Source organism: Oryza glaberrima, chromosome 7, assembly GCF_000147395.1.
Source record: "Oryza glaberrima chromosome 7, OglaRS2, whole genome shotgun sequence".
In the NCBI taxonomy this organism is placed as follows: Eukaryota; Viridiplantae; Streptophyta; class Magnoliopsida; order Poales; family Poaceae; genus Oryza; species Oryza glaberrima.
The window spans coordinates 6,641,815-6,664,186 of record NC_068332.1 but is presented as its reverse complement, the minus strand read 5'-3'; the positions used below and the strand labels follow the sequence as shown (position 1 = coordinate 6,664,186).

The window sequence follows — 22,372 nt, the reverse complement described above, 5'->3', positions numbered from 1 at the left end:
GAAACATTGGGAACTTATCCTATACAAGAATACAAGAAATTTGTCAAATATAGACATTAATAGAAGCATACCTTCATCATCTCCATGTTCTCAATGTAAAGAGACTAAACAAGATATGGCTCGAACAAAACATTAGTCTCACATGCATATGTCAATCAAATGGAAATAATATATATGAACATATCAGTATGTAGATGAAGAATGAGAGTGATATACATAGCTTGATCTCCATGCACTTCATACTTGTTGTGTTTTAGGTCCACCATCAATATATATTTCTATCTCAACTCATATGAACTCAGGGCCAACTTATTTACCAACCCGCCCGTGAAAATAGGTTAGTCCCACAAAATCAGTTTGCCATAAATCATCAAAACAACAATTACAAATTGTTTATTATAGATCCTTCAATCTTTTTCTTTTTGGTGCTGGATGTCAACTCGATATTAAATATATAGAGTTGAGTTAAAAATATAGAATGAGATCCCCAAAAGATGTTCACACACACAGACACATAGGAAAATGGTCCTATATATGTATGATAATGAATAATTAGGGGAGTTCATTCTATATTTGGATCCACAAGAGAGATAGGCTTAAAACATGTGGAGTTTATTACATACCTATCACAATTTCCACTTTCATATCCACATGAGACTAGACAAAGAAATGCTCATAAAAATATCGGTCTTAAATGATTGGATTTTTCATTAATCATCAAAACCAAATTAACGACATTTGAACTTTCAGTTTCAAAGTCGAGGGATGTTTTTCTTTTACAATCCCTGTGATAGTACTTATCCCCTATGTATTGACGTCTCTTTTTAAGTGGTTTGTGTTAATTATTTGTGATATGCGTAGATAGCTAGAGAAGTTAATGTACATTTTGAAGGAAGTGTGAAAAAAATTAAACAACAATGATTATTCAAGTCAATTTTTTTTAGCCATGCATCATTTTTTCCATGAGCGTGTGTGCCACATATAGGATGTTCTATGGTGGAAAAATAACTGTTTAGTCCTAGAAGGTGCATACAATGTTGGGAATAGACCTGTGTTACACAAGCACATAATAGAGTTGATAGGATGGTAGAAATGGAAATACCTAGGGAATATAGGTTTTGACTGAACCTAGTAAATAAAGATCTTGCCTTCTGTGCATGTTAAATATCTTGTCCGTTCTCTTATGATGTTTTCCATGTATGGAGATCGAAGTCAATTTTCATGCCAGTTCTATAACAAGAGTTCTCCAAGTGCATAGTGCATTTAATTGCCTTATGTCACCAATCACAATGATGCACACCAATATTAATAGGTTGGATAGTTCACGCTGTAAGCATTTTCCACGTATGGAGATCGAAGTTGATTTCCATGCCACTTTTATAACAAGAGTTTTCCAAGTGTTTAGTACATTTAATTGCATTGTTTTGCGAATCATAATGATGCAAACCAATATTTACAAGTTGGATGGTTCACCTTGTAGGTATTTTCCACGTATGAAGATCGAAATCTATTTCCATGTCAGTTTTATTACAAGAGTTTTCCATGTTTTTCCAAGTGTATAGTACATTTAAGTGCCTTGTGTTGCCAATCATAATGATGCAAACAAATATTAACAAGTTGGATAGTTCACATTGTAGGACAAAAGGACCAGAGGAGAAATTTGGATATACACCATCGTCAAAAATGGGTTTTCCGTAGTGTCGTCCTCCAAAATTGGATTCAATAAAATACCATTTTCAATAGGGGCGTGCACACTAAAATGCCATTACCACAATTTCTCCCAAATTAAAATGTTTCAGCACCTATGGGAAAAATGGCAAAGACAATTGATTTAACATAGATTGGGATCAATTCAAAATCATCTAAACAAGAAATCAAACTGTTTGAATTGGATGCTTTGTGCACAGTGTACGAGGCACGCACCAAGCTCCCCCCGCCCCTTGCAGCAGCGTTGGGCCTCGGCAACCCAAGAGGATTCGGAAGTAGCATCCATAATCTAACATGGAGCTTTGTTATCACACTTACATTCTTCAGATTCAATTTTTCTTGAACATTTTTTCTCACCAACTGACGAACATAAAGTGTGGAAATTGAGGGCTATAGAGATTCAGTTCTCGAAGTATGAGGATGGAGCCCTTGACGCATGGCACGGCGAGCCCATGCCTCCCAGTGCCCGACAACATCCCTCTTCCTCCTTACGTAGCATGGTTTGGGCAAAGACTAAAGAAGAGAAAGAGAGAGATATAGATGTAATTTGATGCACATACTTGACCTTACCTGATTGAAGTAGTACAACCAGCTACATTTTAGTCAACACAAATTGGAAAAAAAATGGCAAAACCATGTTAATTTGGGGAAAATAGAGAAAATTGTGTTTTAGTCTACACAAATCGGTTGCTAGTGGCATTTATTGAATCCCATGTGAGGGATGGCATTCCAGCAAAACCCACTTTTGAAAATGTCATATACCCGAATTTTTGAACCGAGGAGGTGTGGAGGATGAGTAGTTGACAAGGTGGTGATCAAAGTGCACAAAACTTATGGGACTTGTTTATCAGTGATCTTTAGGTGTCTCCCTAACCAGCTGGAGAAATCCATGAACAACCATCAAAATGCGACCAAGTGGAACCTGAAGTCAAAGCTCTAGATGATGATGATGAAAAAGAAGAGTGAGCAGACAATGCCACACAACTTTACCTGCTCAAGGGTAAATTCAGAATACCCTCTCGGTCATGAAGACTTGACTTGGGCCGCCACTAACAGTGTCTGTGTCGTTGGGGGACATCATTGAGTATAACATTGGGCTAGTAACTGTAAGTCCAAGAAACATCGTGCAAGGTCCGAGCAGCTCCAACCCACTAGGAATGAGGATGTACCTTGATCTAGTCAACATGACCAAACCACACTAGTAGCTTGGGACGATGAACCTGAACATGCCACCAGTTTCAAATACTATGTGGGCTCGGGGGCAACCTTCACTACTCCTAGATATGTAACAACATGGACACATTAGTACATGTTTTCATTAATTTGATAAATAATCTATATCTTGTGCCAAATCAAAACGCCAAATCTCTAACTGATAAATTGTGACACCCTGGAGTAATTGAAGAAAAAGAAAGAGATAAAGAGAAAAGCTAGTGGGCTGCTTTGGTGGTTCTTGGGCAAGCTAGCTAGAGTGCAGCGCGTGCAGCAGCCATGACGCATATAGTGTTGGACTTTAGTCCAACATCGCCATTCGGTTGAGAACATGACTGGTTTATTTGTAGGATAGCCCGATGACAAGTAACACATTCTCGAACCTTGGGCCTAATTCAAATTTTGGTTTGCGTGTTACATAAATATGTTAATTTTGTTCATACGTTATATTATCCTGTAGGTATAATTAATGTTCATCATTTTCTACTCTTTTTTCCTTGATACTTCTAAAGATAACGAATTTCCAAATATATAAGCCATGAGAATGAGATCAACCTTCTTGTTCTTAATAAAAAGAAGTAACTCTTGAACAACTAGTCATGCATCCAAGTGAAGCGATGGCAATACTACTTATGATTTTTATCTTGATCAGTAACAAACAATCAATGGTAACATCTTATTCAGGATCGATTGAGCCAGAACTAGTAAGCCATAGAAAAATGAACGAAGCAACCAAAATAATTTATGCATACAACTTTTACATATGTATTATTAGCGGTTTAGAAGCCAACATTGGAAAATAGACCTCGTTAAAAAAAGACCTAAAATCAACCCAAGACATAATTTTCAAAATTCAAATTTTGATTGCTCTAGCTAATAAGCCAGCAAGCAGATGATGAGATGCACACATTTGTGCTGCATGCAACATTCTAAATCATACTTGGTACATGATGCGCATATGCCTTATAGATACGACCATATACCCATGGCAAATTGATCATTTTAGGCTTGCATCTCTAGCCATTATAGCATACCTTATCACTTTGATCAATGTTTATCCTACTGGCAGCCCATCATTACTACTGATTTGTCTTTTGTATTGATAACTAGCCTTTTAGTGCGCTAGCTAATCTTCTTGAGATGTTGGATGCACTCGGCGTATATGGAACGCCATACTCTAGCTTTCTTTGTGGCCGTTGGATACTCCCAGAGATGAACGGTTGGTGTATCCCCGCCTCCCCTATATTATGAGGGAACTTGAGTCCCCATCTCCACACTAGACAATCCCCTTCTCAATTTCCTCCATATCGAGGTCGATTTGCCTCCCCAATCCTCGGCAATTCTTTCCGTTGCTTCTTTCCTTGGAAGGTGAATCATGGCGGCTGCAAGTAACTCCTTCCTCAACCAGGAGTTAGTGAAGGTGGCTGACGGGGTGTCGGATTGGCACCTTCCGAGCTCTAGCCATGGTGGTACTTGCCACACGAACACTCGTGGTGCTCCAATCACCGTGGGGGTCCCCGACTTAGGGTGCCCTGTTTCTAGCATAGGCATGGCTACGTCAAGCTCTCTAATGCCAAAGGAGGGCCTGACAACCGCTAGTTACAACTCGGTTGTTGCCTTTCCAGTAGGTGCTACGATGGTGCCTCAACAACAGCAGACACAAGCTGCTGGTAGCAACGACAACCCAGGGTTGGTCAAAGGAGGGTGGACAAGGGAAGAGGATGAGTAAGTGACAGATCTGTCTACTTCTAATCAGATTTTAATTCTTGTTTCTTGGCATCTCTTCATTCTTGTGATGAGATCTTGAACTATTGTTGTGTTCTTTTGATTATAGAGTTCTTAGGCAGATGGTGAGACACCATGGAGATCGCAAGTGGGCAGAGATTGCAAAGAGCCTCCCAGGTCGGGTTGGGAAGCAGTGCCGCGAGAGATGGACCAACCATCTGCACCCGGACATCAAGGTCTGTATCTTGCTATATTCCTTCGGTTATATGTGTAGATCTAAGGGATCCTAGTTCTTTCTCTGTGCAATTTTAGAGGTGGAGTTTATTTTCAGATTTACGTGAAAATGGTACAAATTTCATAATATTCAACATTAAACGGGAGCCGATTATTTGAGTAATTAGTTAGTCATGTTGCATGTCTTTTATTCTAGTTAATAAATGTAGGAATTTCTTCGCTAGGGCCATTAATGGATCCCACACATTATTTGTAGTCCTAGGAAAAAACTACTCTGGACAGTAGTCTACCAAGTTTATTTGTGTTTTTAATTATTGTTGTATATGCAAATTAAGCTCAATGTTTTAGACACTTATTAGTCCAAAATGTGTATGACACTTGTCAGTCCCAATCCTATGTTTTTATATATTGCTTTACATTTTACTAGGTACAATATCTTCTTTATTTGTCACTAGAGTAATCACTAACATTATTTGGTGGCACCCTGTACAAAAATGGTATATGTTAATTATCATATCTATGTATATATGCTTTTATTTCTCAATAAATGTGCTCAAATTAAAAACCATTAAAGTGGAATCCGTGGAGTTCTTTTTTCTTAATGGATACAATCTAAAATTCACTGATTTTCTTTAATGGTACATTGACCTTTAATAGCCTTATGCTGTTGATCATATGGATGCTTCCAAATTTAATAAATTGCAATGCGATTTACACTGCAGAAAGACATCTGGACAGAAGAAGAGGACAGGATGCTGATCGAAGCACACCAAACTTATGGGAACAGCTGGTCGGCGATTGCCAAGCGGCTTCCTGGACGGTCGGAGAACACCATAAAAAACCATTGGAATGCGACCAAGCGAAGCCTGAACTCAAAGCGGCGACTGAGAAAGAAAAACAGCGAGCAAACTGTGCCGGGGCAGCCTTCCCTCCTTGAAAATTACATCCGTAGCTGCCAGCACATGCTTCCCAGTGAAACTGTACCGCCACCGCCGGCGCCGCCCGCACCATTTGACATCAGCAGGTATGGCAATAGTGGGGTGATAGGTGCAAGTCCAACTCTACCCGTTGTGCAGGAGCCAGGCACCTCCACACCACCAGGATTGGTAATGTTCCTTGATCTACTCAACCAGGCCATACCGCACCCACCGCAGCCAGAGACCATGGACTTGTTCAACATGACACCGGAGGTATCACACCTCAACACCAGTGGATACTGTCTACAGCTCGATGCAGGGGGCAACCTGTATTATGGCCGGCTACCAGCACCAGCACCGGTGCAGCCACATGGGATCAGTACCCAGGATCTGCAGGATACTCCGCACCTAAGCCTGTACTACCCGCTGTTGTCATTTGCCGGGAGCCACACGGATGGCACTGTGGAGTTCGATCACCAGTTGTCCAACCCGGACGGCGGCCACTATGGCGAGGAGGCAGGCCTAAGTAGCGTCACCGCTGGTGGCAGCGCCAATGGCATGGATGACAATGACGTCGTCCAAATGGCGTCCAACCAGTTTATGATGCCATCTGAGGATGAGGGTATTCTTGACCTGGCCAGGTGGATCAACTGAGGCTTGTTCGCAGTACTTCCAAACCACCACCCATTTAATAATAACAATTATGATTATCATCTCTTAGTTTTTCTTTCTCCAATGAAGTTGAACTCTCACCTGCGTGTGCAGCGTGTGTGGCTATATGTCTGTACTTTAATTTGTTTGAAACATCTCAGTCTTAAGTGGTCCCTGTGGTGTGGGAACATTTCATTAATTTCTTGTGCTTTGTTTTAAGACGTCGTTTAAGATATGAACCTTTATTTTGTTGTGCTTACTTTTAAGGCGTCAATCAATGTATAAGTTTCATTGTCTGTTCTAGAAATTTACTTTTCGTTCTCCCGAAAAGTAGTTTTTTTAGTTTATATTGTTGAGTGGGAGAGTGGTAGTTTGTGGTACAAAACAAAACAAAACAAAAAAAGGAGGATCTGGGAAGTTATGAACCACTTTCTAAGTTATAAGTACATTTTTAGCGTTAGACGAAGTTTGGCTGTAGGGGTGGATAACAAGGTAGCTTGGCTCCTTAACCTAAATGGGTTAAAACTTAAAAGTCTAGCTTGGTAAGCTTGAGTATAAGCTGGATTGTTAAGCTTGCTGAAAAGGTCTAACTTATTTATATCACGTTTAAAATTTTAGCTTTTGATTATTAAATAATAAAGTACTGATTTAGCAGTGATATCGTTATCCTGGAAGTAATTTAAAGCATTGAGTACTAATTAAGAAGCACTAAGTATAAAATGATAACGTCCATTTTTTTTGCCAACTATGCTCAAAATCTAATTTTTACCCTGAATCCAAAACCGGCTGTTTTTTATACCCAACATTCAAATCTGAACGAATAACATGCTAGAACATACTGTATATATTTTCAGTGTTGTTGTTTGAAATCGAGGTGTTTTTTCTAGTTTGTATTCTTATTATACATACTTTGCTAATGTAGGTGTTACTTATTCGATCCACAACAATGGAACTTACCTACTTGAAGCTCATGTTAGCTAAAACCACTATGAAATATGGTCATTTTGCCCGGTTTTGAAATTTTAGTGTGAAAAATAACCGGCTTTGTAGTTTTGGATGGAAATGGACTTTGAAAATGACAAAAATTGGACCAAGATGCCTTTCTAAAATTAGAAAACACTCACGCAGATGACAAATAATATTGATCTTGTACCAAGATCAAAATGCCAAATCCCTAACCGATAAATTGTGACGCCATGGAATAATTCAAGAAAAACAAAAGAAAGAGATAAAGAAAATGACTAGGGGGCTGCTTTGGTGGTTCTTGAGCCAAGCTAGCTAAGTGCAGTGTGTGCAGCACTATCAGATCAATTGGCCTTAGCCCATGGCGAGCAGCAGCAGCGCATATATAGTGCTAAATTGTAGTTCCACATCGTTAGCTAGCTGAGAAGTGGTTTATAAGGTTGATTAGGGATGAAAATGGTTGGAAGCGGTTGGAAAAATGCTTAAACCATTTTTTTACCCTTTTTTTTTGAAAAAGGAATCAAAATGGTATAGTCAGAAATGGTAATGATATCAGATTTACCTAACACCAGAAAATATCATAAACAAAATCATAAAAATAATGCCTCGGAAACAACTTGTCAGAAGGGCAAGCAAGTCATAGTCATGTTTACATGTTGAATTAATGTCATAGACATATATTAGTGAAGATTCACAGCACTAAGTAACTAATTTAAATACTTCATAACAATATTATAGCATCAAAACAATGACAACATGTGAGGGCTATGGTTATGTTTTTAATATTCTGATGGGTATTCGGTATTATGCAATAATTTCTTTTGCAATTTTGCATGAAAACAGTATGCCACTAAAATATTCAGAAAATAACCCTATACCATTTCTGTTTCATTTCTGAACAATATGGAACCGAAATAAAATGGCTGGTATGATTAGGAATTTTCATATGGTTTTCATCCCTAGAACTAGATAGCCTGATTATTAGTAACATTTGTTTTAATATTTTTTCACAAAGAAATGACGGAAGCACGGAGTGTTACAGTGTAGGTGTAGTCGAACAAATTGAGTTGTGCCTAAACCATTTTTGGGTCAGGTGTTACATAAATATGTTAATTTAGTTCAATAGGGTATATTATCCTAGGTATATTTAATGTTCATCATTTTTGTACTTTTTTTTTTTGCCTTGATACTTCTAACCTTCTTGGGATGTTGGATGCATCTAGCGTATATGGAACATTATACTCTAGCTTTGTTTGTGGCCATTGAATAGCCCTAGAGATGAATGGCCGATGTATCCCCGCCTCCCCTATATTATGAGGGGACTCAAGTCCCTATATCCACACTAACCAATCCCCTTCTCAATTTGCTCCCTAGTGAGGTCGCTTTGCCTTCCCTAAAATCCTCCCCAATCAGTGATTCTTGCCCTTGCTTCATTCCTTCGAAGGTGAGTTGATGATGGCTGCAGGTAACTCCTTCCTCAACCAGGAGTTGTTGATGGTGGTTAGCAACATGACAGATAGGCACATCATGAGAAGCCATGGTGGTGCCAGCTACTAGAACACTCGTGGTGCTCCAATCACCGTACGGGTCCCCAACTTAGGGTGTCTTGTTGCTAGCATAGGCATGGCTCCGTCAAGCTTTCGGACACCGAGGAGGGGGGGGGGGGGGGGAGGGGTAACTGCTCGTTATAATATCGTATGTGCTGCCATGGTGCCTCAACAATAGCAAATGCAAGCTGCAGGTAGCAACGGCAACTTGGGATTGATCAAAGGAGGGTGGACAAGGGAAGAGGATGAGTAAGTGACAGATCAATCAACTTCTATTCAGATTTGTAATCTTGCTTATCAGCATCTCTTCATTCTTGTGACAATATAATGTCTTAATGTTGTGTTCTCTTGATTGTAGAGTTCTTAGGCAAATGGTGAGACACCATGGAGATTGCAAGTGGACAGAGATTGCAAAGAGCCTCCTAAGTCAGACCGGGAAGCAATGCCGTGAGAGATGGACCAACCATCTCTACTCAGAAATCAAGGTTCCTTTGGTTATATGTGTAGTTCTAAGGGATCCTAGTTCATTATCAATGCAATTTTACAGCTGGAATTTCTTCCGGTTATGTAAAACTCCAGGAAATTTCATCCCACCATTGGAAGGTGTGGCCGGTCATTAACCCTTGAGTAAATAGTTAGTCATGCTGCATGTCTCTTTCAGTAGTATTCTAGTTAATAAGTGTGGGAATTTCTTCATCGGGACTTGTAGTGGATCCCTAAGTAATTTTATTTTTAATCCTAGGGAAGAAGTTTAGGGGGGAATCCTCTGGACAGTACTCCACAAAGGGAATGGCCCGAGTAGTTTATTTGTGTTTTAGATCATTTTTGAATATATGCTAATAAAGACCAATGTTCTAGACACTTATTAGTCCAAAATGTTTTAGACACTTATTAATTCAAAGCCTATGTTTTTTTTTTGCTGCTTTAGGACTATAGGCAGGCAAACAAGATTCAATATCTTCTTTATTTGTTACCAGAGTAATCAATAGGAGTAACATTATTTGCCATCACCTTACACAAAAATGGCCACTGTTCATTATCATGTATATATGCTTTTATATCTCAATAAATGTGCTCAAATTAAAAATAATCAAAGAGGAATCTATGGAGTCCCTTTTTCTTTATTGGATACAATCTGAAATTCACTAACTCTTTAATGGATACATCAAGCTTTAAATGCCTTGGATGCATCCAATATTAAGTAGCAATATAATTTACACAACAGAAAGACATCTAGATAGAGGAAGAGCACATGAAGCTGATCGAAGTGCACCGAACTTATGGTAACCGTTGGTCAGCGATTGTTAGGTGGCTCCTCGGCCGGTCGGAGAACACCGTCAAGAACCACTGGAACCCAACCAAGCGAAGCCTAAACTCAAAGCAGCGACTAAGGAAGAAAAACAGCGAGAAAGCAGCGCCGGGGCAGCCTTCCCACCTTGAAGAGTGCATCTGTAGCTTCCAGAACCCACTACTTGATGAGACCGCACCACCACCGCTGGCTCCGCCTGCACCATTTGACATTGTTAGGTATGGAACTTGTAGGCTGATCGGTGTAATTCCAACCCCACCTGCCATATAAACGCCATGCAACTCGTCCACTTGGCCTACTGGGGATGGTGATATTCCTCAACCTGCTCAACCAGGCTATACCACACCCGCCGCAGCCGCAAACCATTAGCTTGTTCAACATGGCATTGTTGCCGCACCTCAACACCAGCGTATACTGCCTACGGATTGATTCGGGAGGGCAACCTACAATATGGCAGGCTGCTAGCGACGGTGCCAGTGCAGCCACATGGGATCAGCGCTCAAGAGTTGTAGGCTGCTCCGCACCTGGGCCTATACTACCCGCCATCATCACTCGTTGGGAGCCACGCGGACGCCCACATAGATTTTGATCACTAGTCATCTTACCAGGCTAGAGACGACTATGACGAGGAGGCAGGTGTTGGTATTTGCATGCAGATAAATCCGTAAGTGCACAGATACCGCTGTAACACTTCCCCTTAGAGTATTCCAAGGGTATCGAACATAAGGAACATGTGTGTACTATCTACGAACAGGATTTTCTACCCAAGGACAATAACCGATGGTAGCTAGGTTTGGCTAGAGATGACTCCTATGGACTTAACTAGTTAGCTTAAGTTAAAGGTAAAACTCTATCGAATACATCGAGCAACGACCCTCCCCTGGTCTGTCAGGTTGAGTCTGGCCTTAAGCTCTATGATGTACCCGAACATGGACGGATGCAAAGGATGGACAGAGTTGTGACCACCTGCCGCCTACCTCACTTTTTGTGAAGCACACAACAAACGAAGGTAACCACTAACCTAGACAGCATACCTAAGTTATTGATTACTACTCTAGACTTGCGTGGGAACATCCTTCTTTATCCAGAGTCTTAGTACTAGAGCACTTAATTGTACACTAATCGACGAACCCGCACCGATGAGAATATATCTAACTTAAGTAAACTAATTAAATAACATAAGCAGACTTGAATGCTTACTTTATAAAAGGAAGCATCCGCCGAGGTACAAGTGAGAAGAAGGCCGATAGTCCCGACGCTTCTCCGGAACTCCGTTTAAATAATACCGACACTCCCGGCACTCCTCCGTAAAAGTCTCAGAGAAAGCTCTGATATTCGAGGCACTCCTTCTAGAGCTTCCCCTCACTCTCTATTCAAGTTAATATACTAAAGTAAAGTCTCATTTCTAAAAGTGAGTTGTACTATACTTTGTTGTGCATTTTCAAAGTGTGAATGCCTCCTGCTTTTATAGCAGCTCTATGACGGTTGTAGGTCAGTAGTTAAGTCGATAAACCCTTGTAACCATCATTGGAGACCAATAGGGAAGTGCCACGTGGAAGTTGGCGGTTAGGGGCGTCGAGGTTTGTTCGGCCAAACCACCTCCACTGCCATTGGCAACCGACTTTCTTTAGTCTTTGACAAGTGGGGGTGAGGATGGTTTGGCCCCACTTTAGGTCGGTTGCGACTATCATGTGAGCCCTCCAATCCTTGTACTCACTCGTGATTGGTCAGAGGTTCATTTTTGTCGCATGGCGGGTGTATTTTCTCCTTAAATGACCTGGATACATATATTTACCAAAGCTAGTGGAAATGGTTAGTAGTAAACCTCTACCACTAAGTTCTGATATTATATTTTATTTCTTTTATGCAGGATTTGATGGTTAATGTTTGTACTTAACCACCGTCAACAGTAGGCCCAAGCAGCATAGATGACATGGGTGACATTGACGTCATCTAGATAGCATCCAACCAGTTCATGATTGATGAGGAACTAGGGTCCCAATCTTCCGATAGGTATTGATAAATCGATTATGGAGACTCGACATTAATGATCTAAAGGTTCCAACCAAAACGATCAAACCCCTCGTAATCACTACAACACCCTCCGTTGGTTATCACCCAAGCCAAAACACGGTTGACCACGCCGATAAGGCTATCTCCTACATGCAAATCAAGAACACAAGCAAAGGAGCTGAAGAAGCAATTTGAATATATTGTAAATATAGGATGAAGCTCACAAGTTGGGGTTCTACAAACCGAACTAAGCGGCGAAACTGGAACGACATAATATTCTAAACAAAACCTCAACCCTAATTCGATGACGGTTACTAAATAAATAGGTTCTAGGGTCCACCCAAGACCCCTCGGGGTGTCCCTATTGCACTCCAACACGATGCATGACCCAACGGGTCTAAAGACAGTGACGTAACACCTAGATAGATTTTTGATGCTTTCTTGTATCGATGATTACTATCGATTCACAAGTAATTTTGATGTGAGACCAGGACCATTGGAAAGGTGATCTTGTTAGCTTTCCATACATATGTACAATGTAAAAAATGGAGTCCGGGTGAGGTCTGGGTGGTGATTTTTGTGTGGACTGCTCCTGGATTCCGAGGTGGGCTCGAACTTGATATGAATTGGGCCTCCATTTTCTATCCTTTCTCCAAGTGCTTTTCAATCCTCCCTTGTGTGTATCCAAAGGAGTGATGTCCTCAGCAATGATGTGCATCCGAGGATGAGGGCATTCTTGACCTTGCTAGGTGGATCAACTGAGTTTGCTTGTAATACTTCCATGTCAGTCGTCTAATAATAGTTATCAATATCATCTCTTAGTTTCACTGTTGTTATTGTATTTTCTCCAAGTTGAACTCTCACCTGTGTGAGTATATGTACAGCTATATGCTTGTACTTTAATTTGTTAGGAACATCCTTGTCTTGGGTCATTCTTGTGATGTGGGAACCTCTAATTTCTTGTGCTTATTGTTGAAGATGTTGTTTGATGTATGGATCTTTGTTTTGTCATGCTTATGTTTAAGGCGTCGATCAATGTATGAGTTTCATTGTCTGTTCTACAATTTTACTTTTCTTTCTCCAATTTTTTCTTTCAGTTTTGTATTTTTGAGTGGGAATGCCGTAGTATCGGGTACATAAAACAATAAAAAAATGGAGGATCTAGCTTGTTATGAACCAGTTTGTACGTTACAAGTCCATTTTTAGCGTTCAATGAAGCTCAAAGGTGTAAAAATAGACTTTGGAGGTAATACAAGAGTTCTCCTTTAGGCTATAAGGGTAGATATATAACAAGGTAGCTCAGCTCGTTAACCTAAATGATTTAAAACTTAATAGTCTAGCTTGGCGAGCCGAGTGTAAGCTTCGCTTGGTTTGCTTGCGGACTAGGTCTAACTTATTTATGTCACATTTGAAATTTTAGCATTCGAATTTATTATATATAAAAATATATACATTAAACTGCTGATTAAGTAGTGATATACAGGAGTAATTTAAAGCATTAAATACTATTTAAGAAGCACTATTTATAAAATGATAAGGTTTGACTTTTCTCGAAGTCCATTTTTTACCCATAACTCCAAAACCGTTTCTTTTTAATACCCAACTTTCAATACCAGATAAATAACACGCAAGAACATAGTTTTTAGTATTTCTTTAAGAAATCATGGTGTTCTTTTTTTGAATGGAATAGAGGCGTTTTTTATAGGTCATCTTCCTATTATACATACTTTGCTCATGTAGATGCATGTTAATTAGATCCACAACAATTCAACTTACCTACTTGAAGTTCATCTTAGCGACAAGTGACTACTATATCGAGGAAAACTAATATGAGCTATGGTATTTCCCCGGTTCTGAAAGTTTGGGGTGAAAAATATCTGGCTTTGTAGTTTTGGATGGAAAATGACTTTGAAGAAAAGTTTATGGACAAATAATGGACCAAGATCCCTTTCTAAAATTGAAAAACACTTGCACCGGATTAAATAATCCAAATATTTTGGTTCAACATAGAACTTCCAATCTGAACCGGATTTTCTGATGACAGGGGTATAAAACTCAAACAAGCTATTTGCAAGCAAAACATTAATTTCTATTTGAATCTAGAGGCAAAAATTGATGTACCTGTAGTATATATAATCACCTAAAAAAGGTAATATATATGATAACCAAGTGGAACAAGTTGATCATAAAGAATGCAAAGTAAGAACAATAAAGAACAAGCAAGCACAAAGACAAGCAAATTGTTTTTCGAAGGTCAGATCCAAATATTCATATGTACCCGTTGAGGGGCTCCAAAGAGCCTACTTTATTTTAACCCTTTCCTCACCAAGCGACCATGCAGATCTAGCATGTAGATCTTAGGCACACTGTGCTTCCGTGGGCTTGGGGTTGTTGCCACAAAATTTATCCAACACACGAAGACATGAGAGATTTGCTTAACCCTAGTGCATGTCCTAAAAATCGGTTTTAGAGCGTGCCAGTTAGTTTAATCCTGCAACTGACAAGATGGAAAAGCAATTGCATTAGGCTAGATTTGAAGTGAGCCGATGCAACATTTTCTAAATTATAATAACATAACTTATCAGCTAATACTCCAATAAAACATTGAATATAATCTATCAAACTTGAAGAAATCTATTCAGCAAATATATCATAACCTAGTAGATCAGACCTAACTGAGACAATACGAGATTGATGATAATTAATAGATTTCAATGAGCTGATAAACTTTATACAAAGTAATGGAAACATTGAATCTATCTAAGACAACAAAGCAATCAAGAAAAAGCTGATATATCATATAAGCAACACTTATGGCAAATTAATTAGAATATTGAACCTAACCAAGAAAATCCTAATTACGCCGATACAAGAGAAGTTGATGGAACTTACTTTCACGCCGAAGATCGAATTGATGCAGTCCCACTCGAAACTAAGAACTCGTCGAGAGTAAAGGGTGGTGATGCACCGAAAGTTGTATATTGAACTGTTGTTGTTTACGAAGCTTGTTTGTACTAATATTTGTACTCTTAACCTATCTGAGTCTGACCCAAGTATGACTCGATCAGCTCGGAGATTTATCACCTACAAAGAAAAGGAAAACTAAAAGCATGCCTAATCACGATAGCTAATTCCAAAAAAAAACAAATCTAAGACTATCCAAGCGATCCGATGCACTTTCCAACCGAACCCAACCCAAATCATGGCATCAATTATTCCTTTGACCTGTTTTGACTAACAGCTATACGAAATTTTTCCGTTAACAGCGACAATGTCTATTCATCTAGGGTCAGAAGCTCCAAGACTAACAGCTTATTTTAGATCCAACTTGGGTAGAACTTGAATGCTTATTTATGCTCACTAGCACTTCTCTCCCAATCTCTCAACATAAATCAATTATCTATAACCAATAGGGTCTAGGAAGCTTGTCTCAACTTTTGGCACAAGCCTTTCTCAATAGAGGGATGGGGTACTTTATATACTTGAACCCTGAAAATTAGTTGTTATGTGAAGATTTGAACAATCCAAAACTCACGGATTGTAACACTTAGCTCCATAGACGACCCTACCTGGAACTTCTTGTGTGGGACTTGGAGGCTACAAGAGAATGCGGACTCAAAACTTCCAATCAAACTCAGCCGTGGGTGCCGCTCGGCCCGGAGGATTTCACCTCTATCGACGGATTGTACCCACCTACGGTATTTGCATAGTAATAGTATGGGGATCGACAGTACCCGGTATACATGAGGTTGAGGCAAAAGAGATGAGAGACAATGATTTTTATATAGGTTCGGGCACCCTACTTACAGGTAATAGCCATTACCCATATTCCTGTTGGCTGAAGCCTGTATTGCCATTATATATCGATATCTTATGAGTACAAGATAGAGGATAATCTATTCTAGTCTCTTGAATATAGCGGCATAAAGTTCTCACATGTGGTCGATGGTTAACAGTTGTCGACTTCATCGAATGTGACTCAGAGAGATTGGATGTAGCTTTAGGTCTCTTTTGTCGGCTTTTGCAGCTCTATATTGGGTTTGTCTAGGGTTATCTTGGAGTGTGTTGGCTTGTGTTGACCTGTCCCCTCTACTCTTGGAGGGTCTTATATTTATATTCTTAGGTGCTCTTTTGTCCAAGTAAAACTAGGGATGCAAGCTAGTATGGATACGATCTGAGTAGACCTTGTAGTGCTCAAGTAGGACTATGTTTCCTTTCCTTATTTGGAACAACTTTCATGTGTGAGACTTGATTCTGTATAAGACTTGGTTTATGGTAGGCTCATCGAGCCTTAATACATAAGTGTAAGGTATCCCATATCTAGGACACTAACGATCTCGTCTAACATAATCATGATGGGCATTGCGTACCATGACCCCAAGTTGATGGCTGTGTTCTGACGGCCCTTCCAGCCGAAGGTGAGTAAGAGGCCGCTCGACTTCTTGCCAGAGAACTACCGTTGGGCCATCGCTAGATCTTTCTTCCCTAGCTCTGTTGCGTGCGGATTCAGTGGGGGCGGAGGGGTGGATCAGGCTAACTCTGGCACTAGTGAAGAATGTCCTCAAGATCAATGGCTTCTTCCCTGAACCACATGTCGTCACGTGTGCGAGGTGAGGTAAGGTGAGGTGAAGTGAGAAAGGAGATAAAGCGGTGCGTGGTCAGCAGTGGCGCATGTGCGGGATCCGTAGGTAGTAGTGGCATGTCGTGCCACGTAGGTAAAAGTGGTATAAGTAGGTAAGAAACTCCTCTCTGTGAGCAAATTTATAAGGGGGAATGCAAAATTGGTATTTGTAGGAGCGGCAAATTGTTAAATTCTCCGAACTTCTTTCTGGTTAGGATTACAGGAGACATGATTAGATGATGAAAACATCCTGGAAATGAAAACATGCGTGAACAATTGACATCTACAGGGATGAAATACGTGTCTAAAATATTAGTTTACCGTGCAAATACATCTACAGGGAGATGAAATTGTTCCAAATACCTTACAATTAACATGTTCCAAATTACAATATTAGCACATGGAATAATTAATCTTTATCGATCTGTAGCGAAGCATGGTATTTAGCTAGTCATGGCCATATAAATGATGACTTGCTATTACTCAGTCTGAACGATATAACAAGGTTGAGATAATAATTTAGGTAATGCCTCTGCATGGTTGTTAAATACGTAAGTATATGGTTCGAGGAAGATAAGCTGAAACGAGTGTATGTTTGTTTTGAGTTTTTGAACAGATTTATATATGGATCCATGTGTGCGCTTTATATATATGTTTAAATTTATATGAATGTTAGTGAATTTAGATGAGAGATGATGAGAAAAAATGTCTCATAATATTTATAACATAGAACGGAATGAGTATTATTTAAGCACTGCAACTGAGCAATTGAGAGGAACTAATTATTGGGTAATCCATAGTTTACACTTGTCCGTAGCATTCTCACCCCACACGATCCCAATACACAAAAGCCCACAAGCCCAAAAAACCCAAGCCCACCTCTTGCCGTGTTTTTCATTCTCCTTTTCCTTTCTCCTTCTCCGCCCTCCTCCTTGCGTCACTATCACCCGCAAACCTTAAAAAAATCTAAATTTGAGACTAATGGTATATGGTTTGAGAAAAATAAGCGAGTTCGTTATCTAAAATAGTATAACTTAGGTTATACTCAGCAAAACTCAAACTCCTAAATTTAACCTCAAGAATTAGATTCGGAGTGAAGTTATGGATCATCCTGAGCCTCACTCTAACTCATTCATTTGGCGAAACCACTCTAGTTTGTTCCATTCCTTTTGCAAGTAAAACTAAAAGTTTAAAACTGTTTGGTTAGAGTCCAACCATAAAACAAGATAGAACTATAACGGAAACAATACCAAACAAACATGAGCAAATTGTCACTTCATGACGACTATTTCCTCCGTTCTATAGTAAGCTTATTTTTAACTCCTCCCAAATGTCCCAAATAAGTTCATTTCTGAATAATCATTGCATCGAAGTTTATGAAGATAAGAAATAATTGTATTGTGAGTTGATAAGATAAGGATAATTGTATTGAAAATGAATAAAGTAGAAACATTTTAGTTTTTTTTTTGTTTGTATTAGTGCGTGTGGCATAGATGAAAAATGAACAGGCATGGTGAAGAGTGCTCTCACCATAGTGATAGACGACGACGACGACGACTCAATCCCCAATTCACAAAAAGGCCCACGAACCCAACAGCCCAAGCCCACCTCATTCCATTCCATTCGTCTCTACCTTCTCCCTCTCCCTCCTCCTCCTCCTCCTCCTCCCGCCGCCGCCACACGCGGAACCCTAGAAAACCCTAGCAGCGGCGAGCACCGGGGAGCGGGCGGCCATGGCGGAGCACGACCTGACGGCGCGGATGGCGGGGCAGATGGACTGCCACCTGGTGTTCCCGCTGCTGGAGTTCCTGCAGGAGCGTGCGCTGTACGCGAACAAGGAGATCCTGGAGGCGAAGCTCCGCCTCCTCAGCGGGACCAGCATGGTGGACTACGCCATGGACATCCACAAGTCCCTCCACGACACCGACGAGGTCCCCGACGACATGGTCAGGCGCCGCACCGACGTCGTCTCCAGGCTCAGGGCGCTCGACGAGGCCACCGCCCCCATCGTCTCCTTCCTCCAGAACCAGCAGCTCGTCCAGGAGCTCAGGCCAGACAAGCAGTACAACCTCCACATGCTCCAGGACCGCTTCCAGGTCGATCTACTTCTCCCCCCACCTTTGCCCCGCTCGTTAGATCTGTTCTTCGTCGCCGCTAGCCTCTGTGTTATGTTAGGTTTGTTTTCTCTGTGCAGAAATGTTTTTGTGATTTGCAGGTGGCGATGCGATGTTGTGAAATTGGTTTAGTTTTATTCACTTGTTGGTTTGGGTAAAATTGGCACAGTTGGTGATTCTTAGCTTGAGATTGTGCTTGATCTTAATATGGTTAGAATAATTTTAAATCGCCGTCAAGTATAGGGGGGTTTGCTTGTAATTGTAGGTATTGGGCTTGTTTATGGAAGCATCAACTCTGTATGTTCCTCATTGCTTCAGTTGTTGAATTTTGTTGTTACCATGATTTTGTTAAGTCGGTTAGCATGCTGTATACTTATTGCATGTTTTTGTGCGACCCAACTAAATAATCAAACTCCTGTTAATGATGCAGATTGGTCCTGAGCAGATTGAGACTCTGTATCAGTATGCCAAGTTTCAGTTTGACTGCGGTAATTACTCAGATGCTGCTGTCTACTTGTATCAATACCGTGCTTTGTGCACGAACAGCGAGAGGAGCTTGAGTGCCCTGTGGGGAAAGCTGGCAGCCGAGATTTTGATGCAGAACTGGGATGTTGCACTGGATGAGCTCAACCGTTTGAAGGAGATTATTGATTCAAAGGTTTGGCTGAATGACTATATCACTTGTTGTGGTTGGTTAGGTGCTTTACCTAACTATTTTTTTAGGGGAATCACATAACTAATTTTGTTCCTTTTTTTATTCTCCCAGAACTTCTCATCACCACTAAATCAGCTCCAGAATAGGATATGGCTGATGCATTGGAGTATTTTTATCTTCTTTAACCATGAAAACGGCAGAAATGGGATCATCGATCTGTTCTTCCAGGATAGGTTTGTTTACTAAAATCTCAACATTATTGTGACCACTTGTCTTGTGCTGTTACAAATTTTTGAAGTAAGTTTTTCTGGCCAAGCCGAATTGGAAGAAAATAAAAAGAACAGAGTTAAAAAGTTGATTACAGAGCCAAGGGGCTTCTGTTGTCCATACAACACTTGCTTTACTACCTCTGTCTCAAAATGTAGCTACCTAGTACGAGATGTGACACTACCTAGTACTACGAATCTGGACAGCCTCTTGTCCAGATTCGTAGAACTAGATGTGGCACTACCTAGTACTACGAATCTGGACAGCCTCTTGTCCAGATTCGTAGAACTAGGTGGTGTCACATCCCATACTAAATAGCTACATTTTGGGACGGAGGAAGTATTATTTTTACTGTGCTATCTAGTTGCAATAACGGAACTATATTTTATTCTGTATATCAAGATTATCTCAGCTAATTTTCAATTTGCACCTTTCGTCTAACCAGGTACTTGAACGCGATCCAGACAAATGCACCCCATCTTCTGAGATACCTTGCTACAGCAGTTGTCGTGAACAAAAGGAGAAGGAACATGCTTAAAGAGTTGATTAAAGTCATTCAGCAGGAGCAGCACAGCTACAAGGATCCCATCACTGAATTCTTGGAATGCTTGTATGTTAACTATGATTTTGATGGTGCACAACAGAAACTCATAGAGTGTGAGCAGGTATGTTAGCATGTTTTGAACCTTTTGTCCATCCCATCACTATTTTTTTTAACTTGGTGCATTACTAAATATGATATGAAAACATTGAAAGACAATTTCTCCTCACTTTTTTTTTGGCAAAACATCCTTTTCCTATATGAATTTTCACTTGCTAGTTCTGTCCTCTGACTAAAATATTTTATGTTTGGCAAGGCAAAGTTCACCTCTGACATCCTTATATCTCTGAGGCCTATGTGGGGGGTTCCTGGCATGTATATATTTCTGGAGTTGAACATTAGCTTATTGTTGTTACTTTATTTTATGTTTTTCCTCAAATGATAACTGTTTCTCTGGGCATAGCTATGATTTTGCATTACCAAATTTTGGGCTATTTCTGTATTATTGTCTTCTCAATGGTGATCATACTGTTACATAACAATCTTGCATTTATCTGTTCTAATGGCTACCTTTGTAGGTCATATTGAATGATCCTTTCCTTGGAAAGCGCATTGAGGAAGGGAATTTTGTCACTGTTCCTTTGAGAGATGAATTCCTTGAAAATGCTCGTCTGTTTATCTTTGAAACTTACTGCCGTATTCATCGGTGCATTGATATTGGGTAGGTGTTTCTGTCTATATACTCATTTTTTTTTGCTGATATGAAAAAAAGTTCACTAAGATGAATGGTAGAAATCATAGTTATACATTATCATTTCAATAATCATGTGTCGGATATAAGTTGGTTCTGTACCTTGCTTGGGCTTGCATTGTTTTCCAATCAACTGCTTTCCATGTTATAGGGAATACTCAATGTTTATCAGCAAAAAACTGTATCATTACTTTATTTTAGTTGCCGTTGCATCTCTGTTCTGTCTTCTCAGTTAGAAATAGTTTTACTAAATTTGCACACGTTTTATATAGGTTTATTCTTCATATTATATGGACCATGCAGGAATACAGTTTCTTTCATATCTAAGATGTTCTTCCAATGTTTTGCAATGAACAGCATGCTTTCTCAGAAGCTGAACATGAGCTACGATGAGGCAGAATTGTGGATTATGAACTTAGTTAGGAATTCAAAGCTCGACGCCAAGATTGATTCAGTGTCTGGAACTCTTATCATGACGACCAATCATGTTAACATGTAAGTTGCTCAGGCCATACATGCTGCGAGTATATGCCAGTTCATGCTATGTGCTTTTTTACTCATTAAAGCTATGGTTGACCTAAGCTTTCGACAATGCGATTGAATCTAATTAATCATTTATTCATGTTGCAGCCATGAGCAGGTTATCGAAAGCTTAAAGAATCTTAACATGCGGACTTTCCTGCTAGCAAAGAACATTGTGGAGCCGGCTCAAGCAGCACAACAGGCAGCTCGGTGAGATTGACAGAGAAGACCACAGTTTTGAGGCGCCCGGAATTATTTAAGTAGAGACAATCCTCTAAACTTTTGGAGTTTTGTTGTTTAGCATTGACTCCGTTATCAGTACCTAAGATCATCCAGGAGGTGGTTTCTCGTTCGCTACAGCATATGCCGACGTTTTCTTTCTATTTTGTACTTGGAATCCTGTGGCTGAAGTTAATCCTTTCGTTGGTACTACAATCAAGTATTACCTGATTGTTATGGTGTTTCGTGTTGAAGTGAAGTGCGGAAGTGTGGTCATTTTTATAATTGTAGGTTCAATGTTTTTCTTGGTTCTGCTAAATTTGTGGCGCCACATTTTACCTTGATTTCAGTCAATTATTTGACCACACGATTGACGCTGAGATTTGTGCTGTTGTACGTAACCA

The 22,372-nt window shown here is 40.0% G+C and overlaps 1 protein-coding gene and 1 pseudogene across 1 annotated transcript; both read left to right on the top strand.

Moving 5' to 3' along the window:
• The first annotated feature begins 1,593 nt into the window (after positions 1-1,593).
• Positions 1,594-6,449, top strand: LOC127779355 (transcription factor MYB119-like; annotated as a pseudogene).
• A 12,060-nt stretch (positions 6,450-18,509) lies between these two features.
• LOC127779910 (eukaryotic translation initiation factor 3 subunit E) lies at positions 18,510-22,222 on the top strand. Its single transcript, XM_052306841.1, has 7 exons — positions 18,510-18,995; positions 19,444-19,671; positions 19,780-19,901; positions 20,381-20,600; positions 21,055-21,197; positions 21,585-21,722; positions 21,858-22,222. The coding sequence occupies exons 1-7, from the start codon at positions 18,633-18,635 to the stop codon at positions 21,961-21,963; spliced, it is 1,320 nt and encodes a 439-aa protein (XP_052162801.1). The 5' UTR covers positions 18,510-18,632; the 3' UTR covers positions 21,964-22,222.
• The last annotated feature ends 150 nt before the right edge of the window (positions 22,223-22,372 follow it).

Coding starts and splice junctions, on each gene's coding strand:
- LOC127779910 (XM_052306841.1), top strand. CDS start 18,633: ATGGCGGAGCACGACCTGACGGCGCGGATGGCGGGGCAGATGGACTGC. Junction 19,672..19,779: donor AGGAGATTATTGATTCAAAG/GTTTGGCTGAAT, acceptor TTATTCTCCCAG/AACTTCTCATCACCACTAAA. Junction 19,902..20,380: donor GATCTGTTCTTCCAGGATAG/GTTTGTTTACTA, acceptor TCGTCTAACCAG/GTACTTGAACGCGATCCAGA.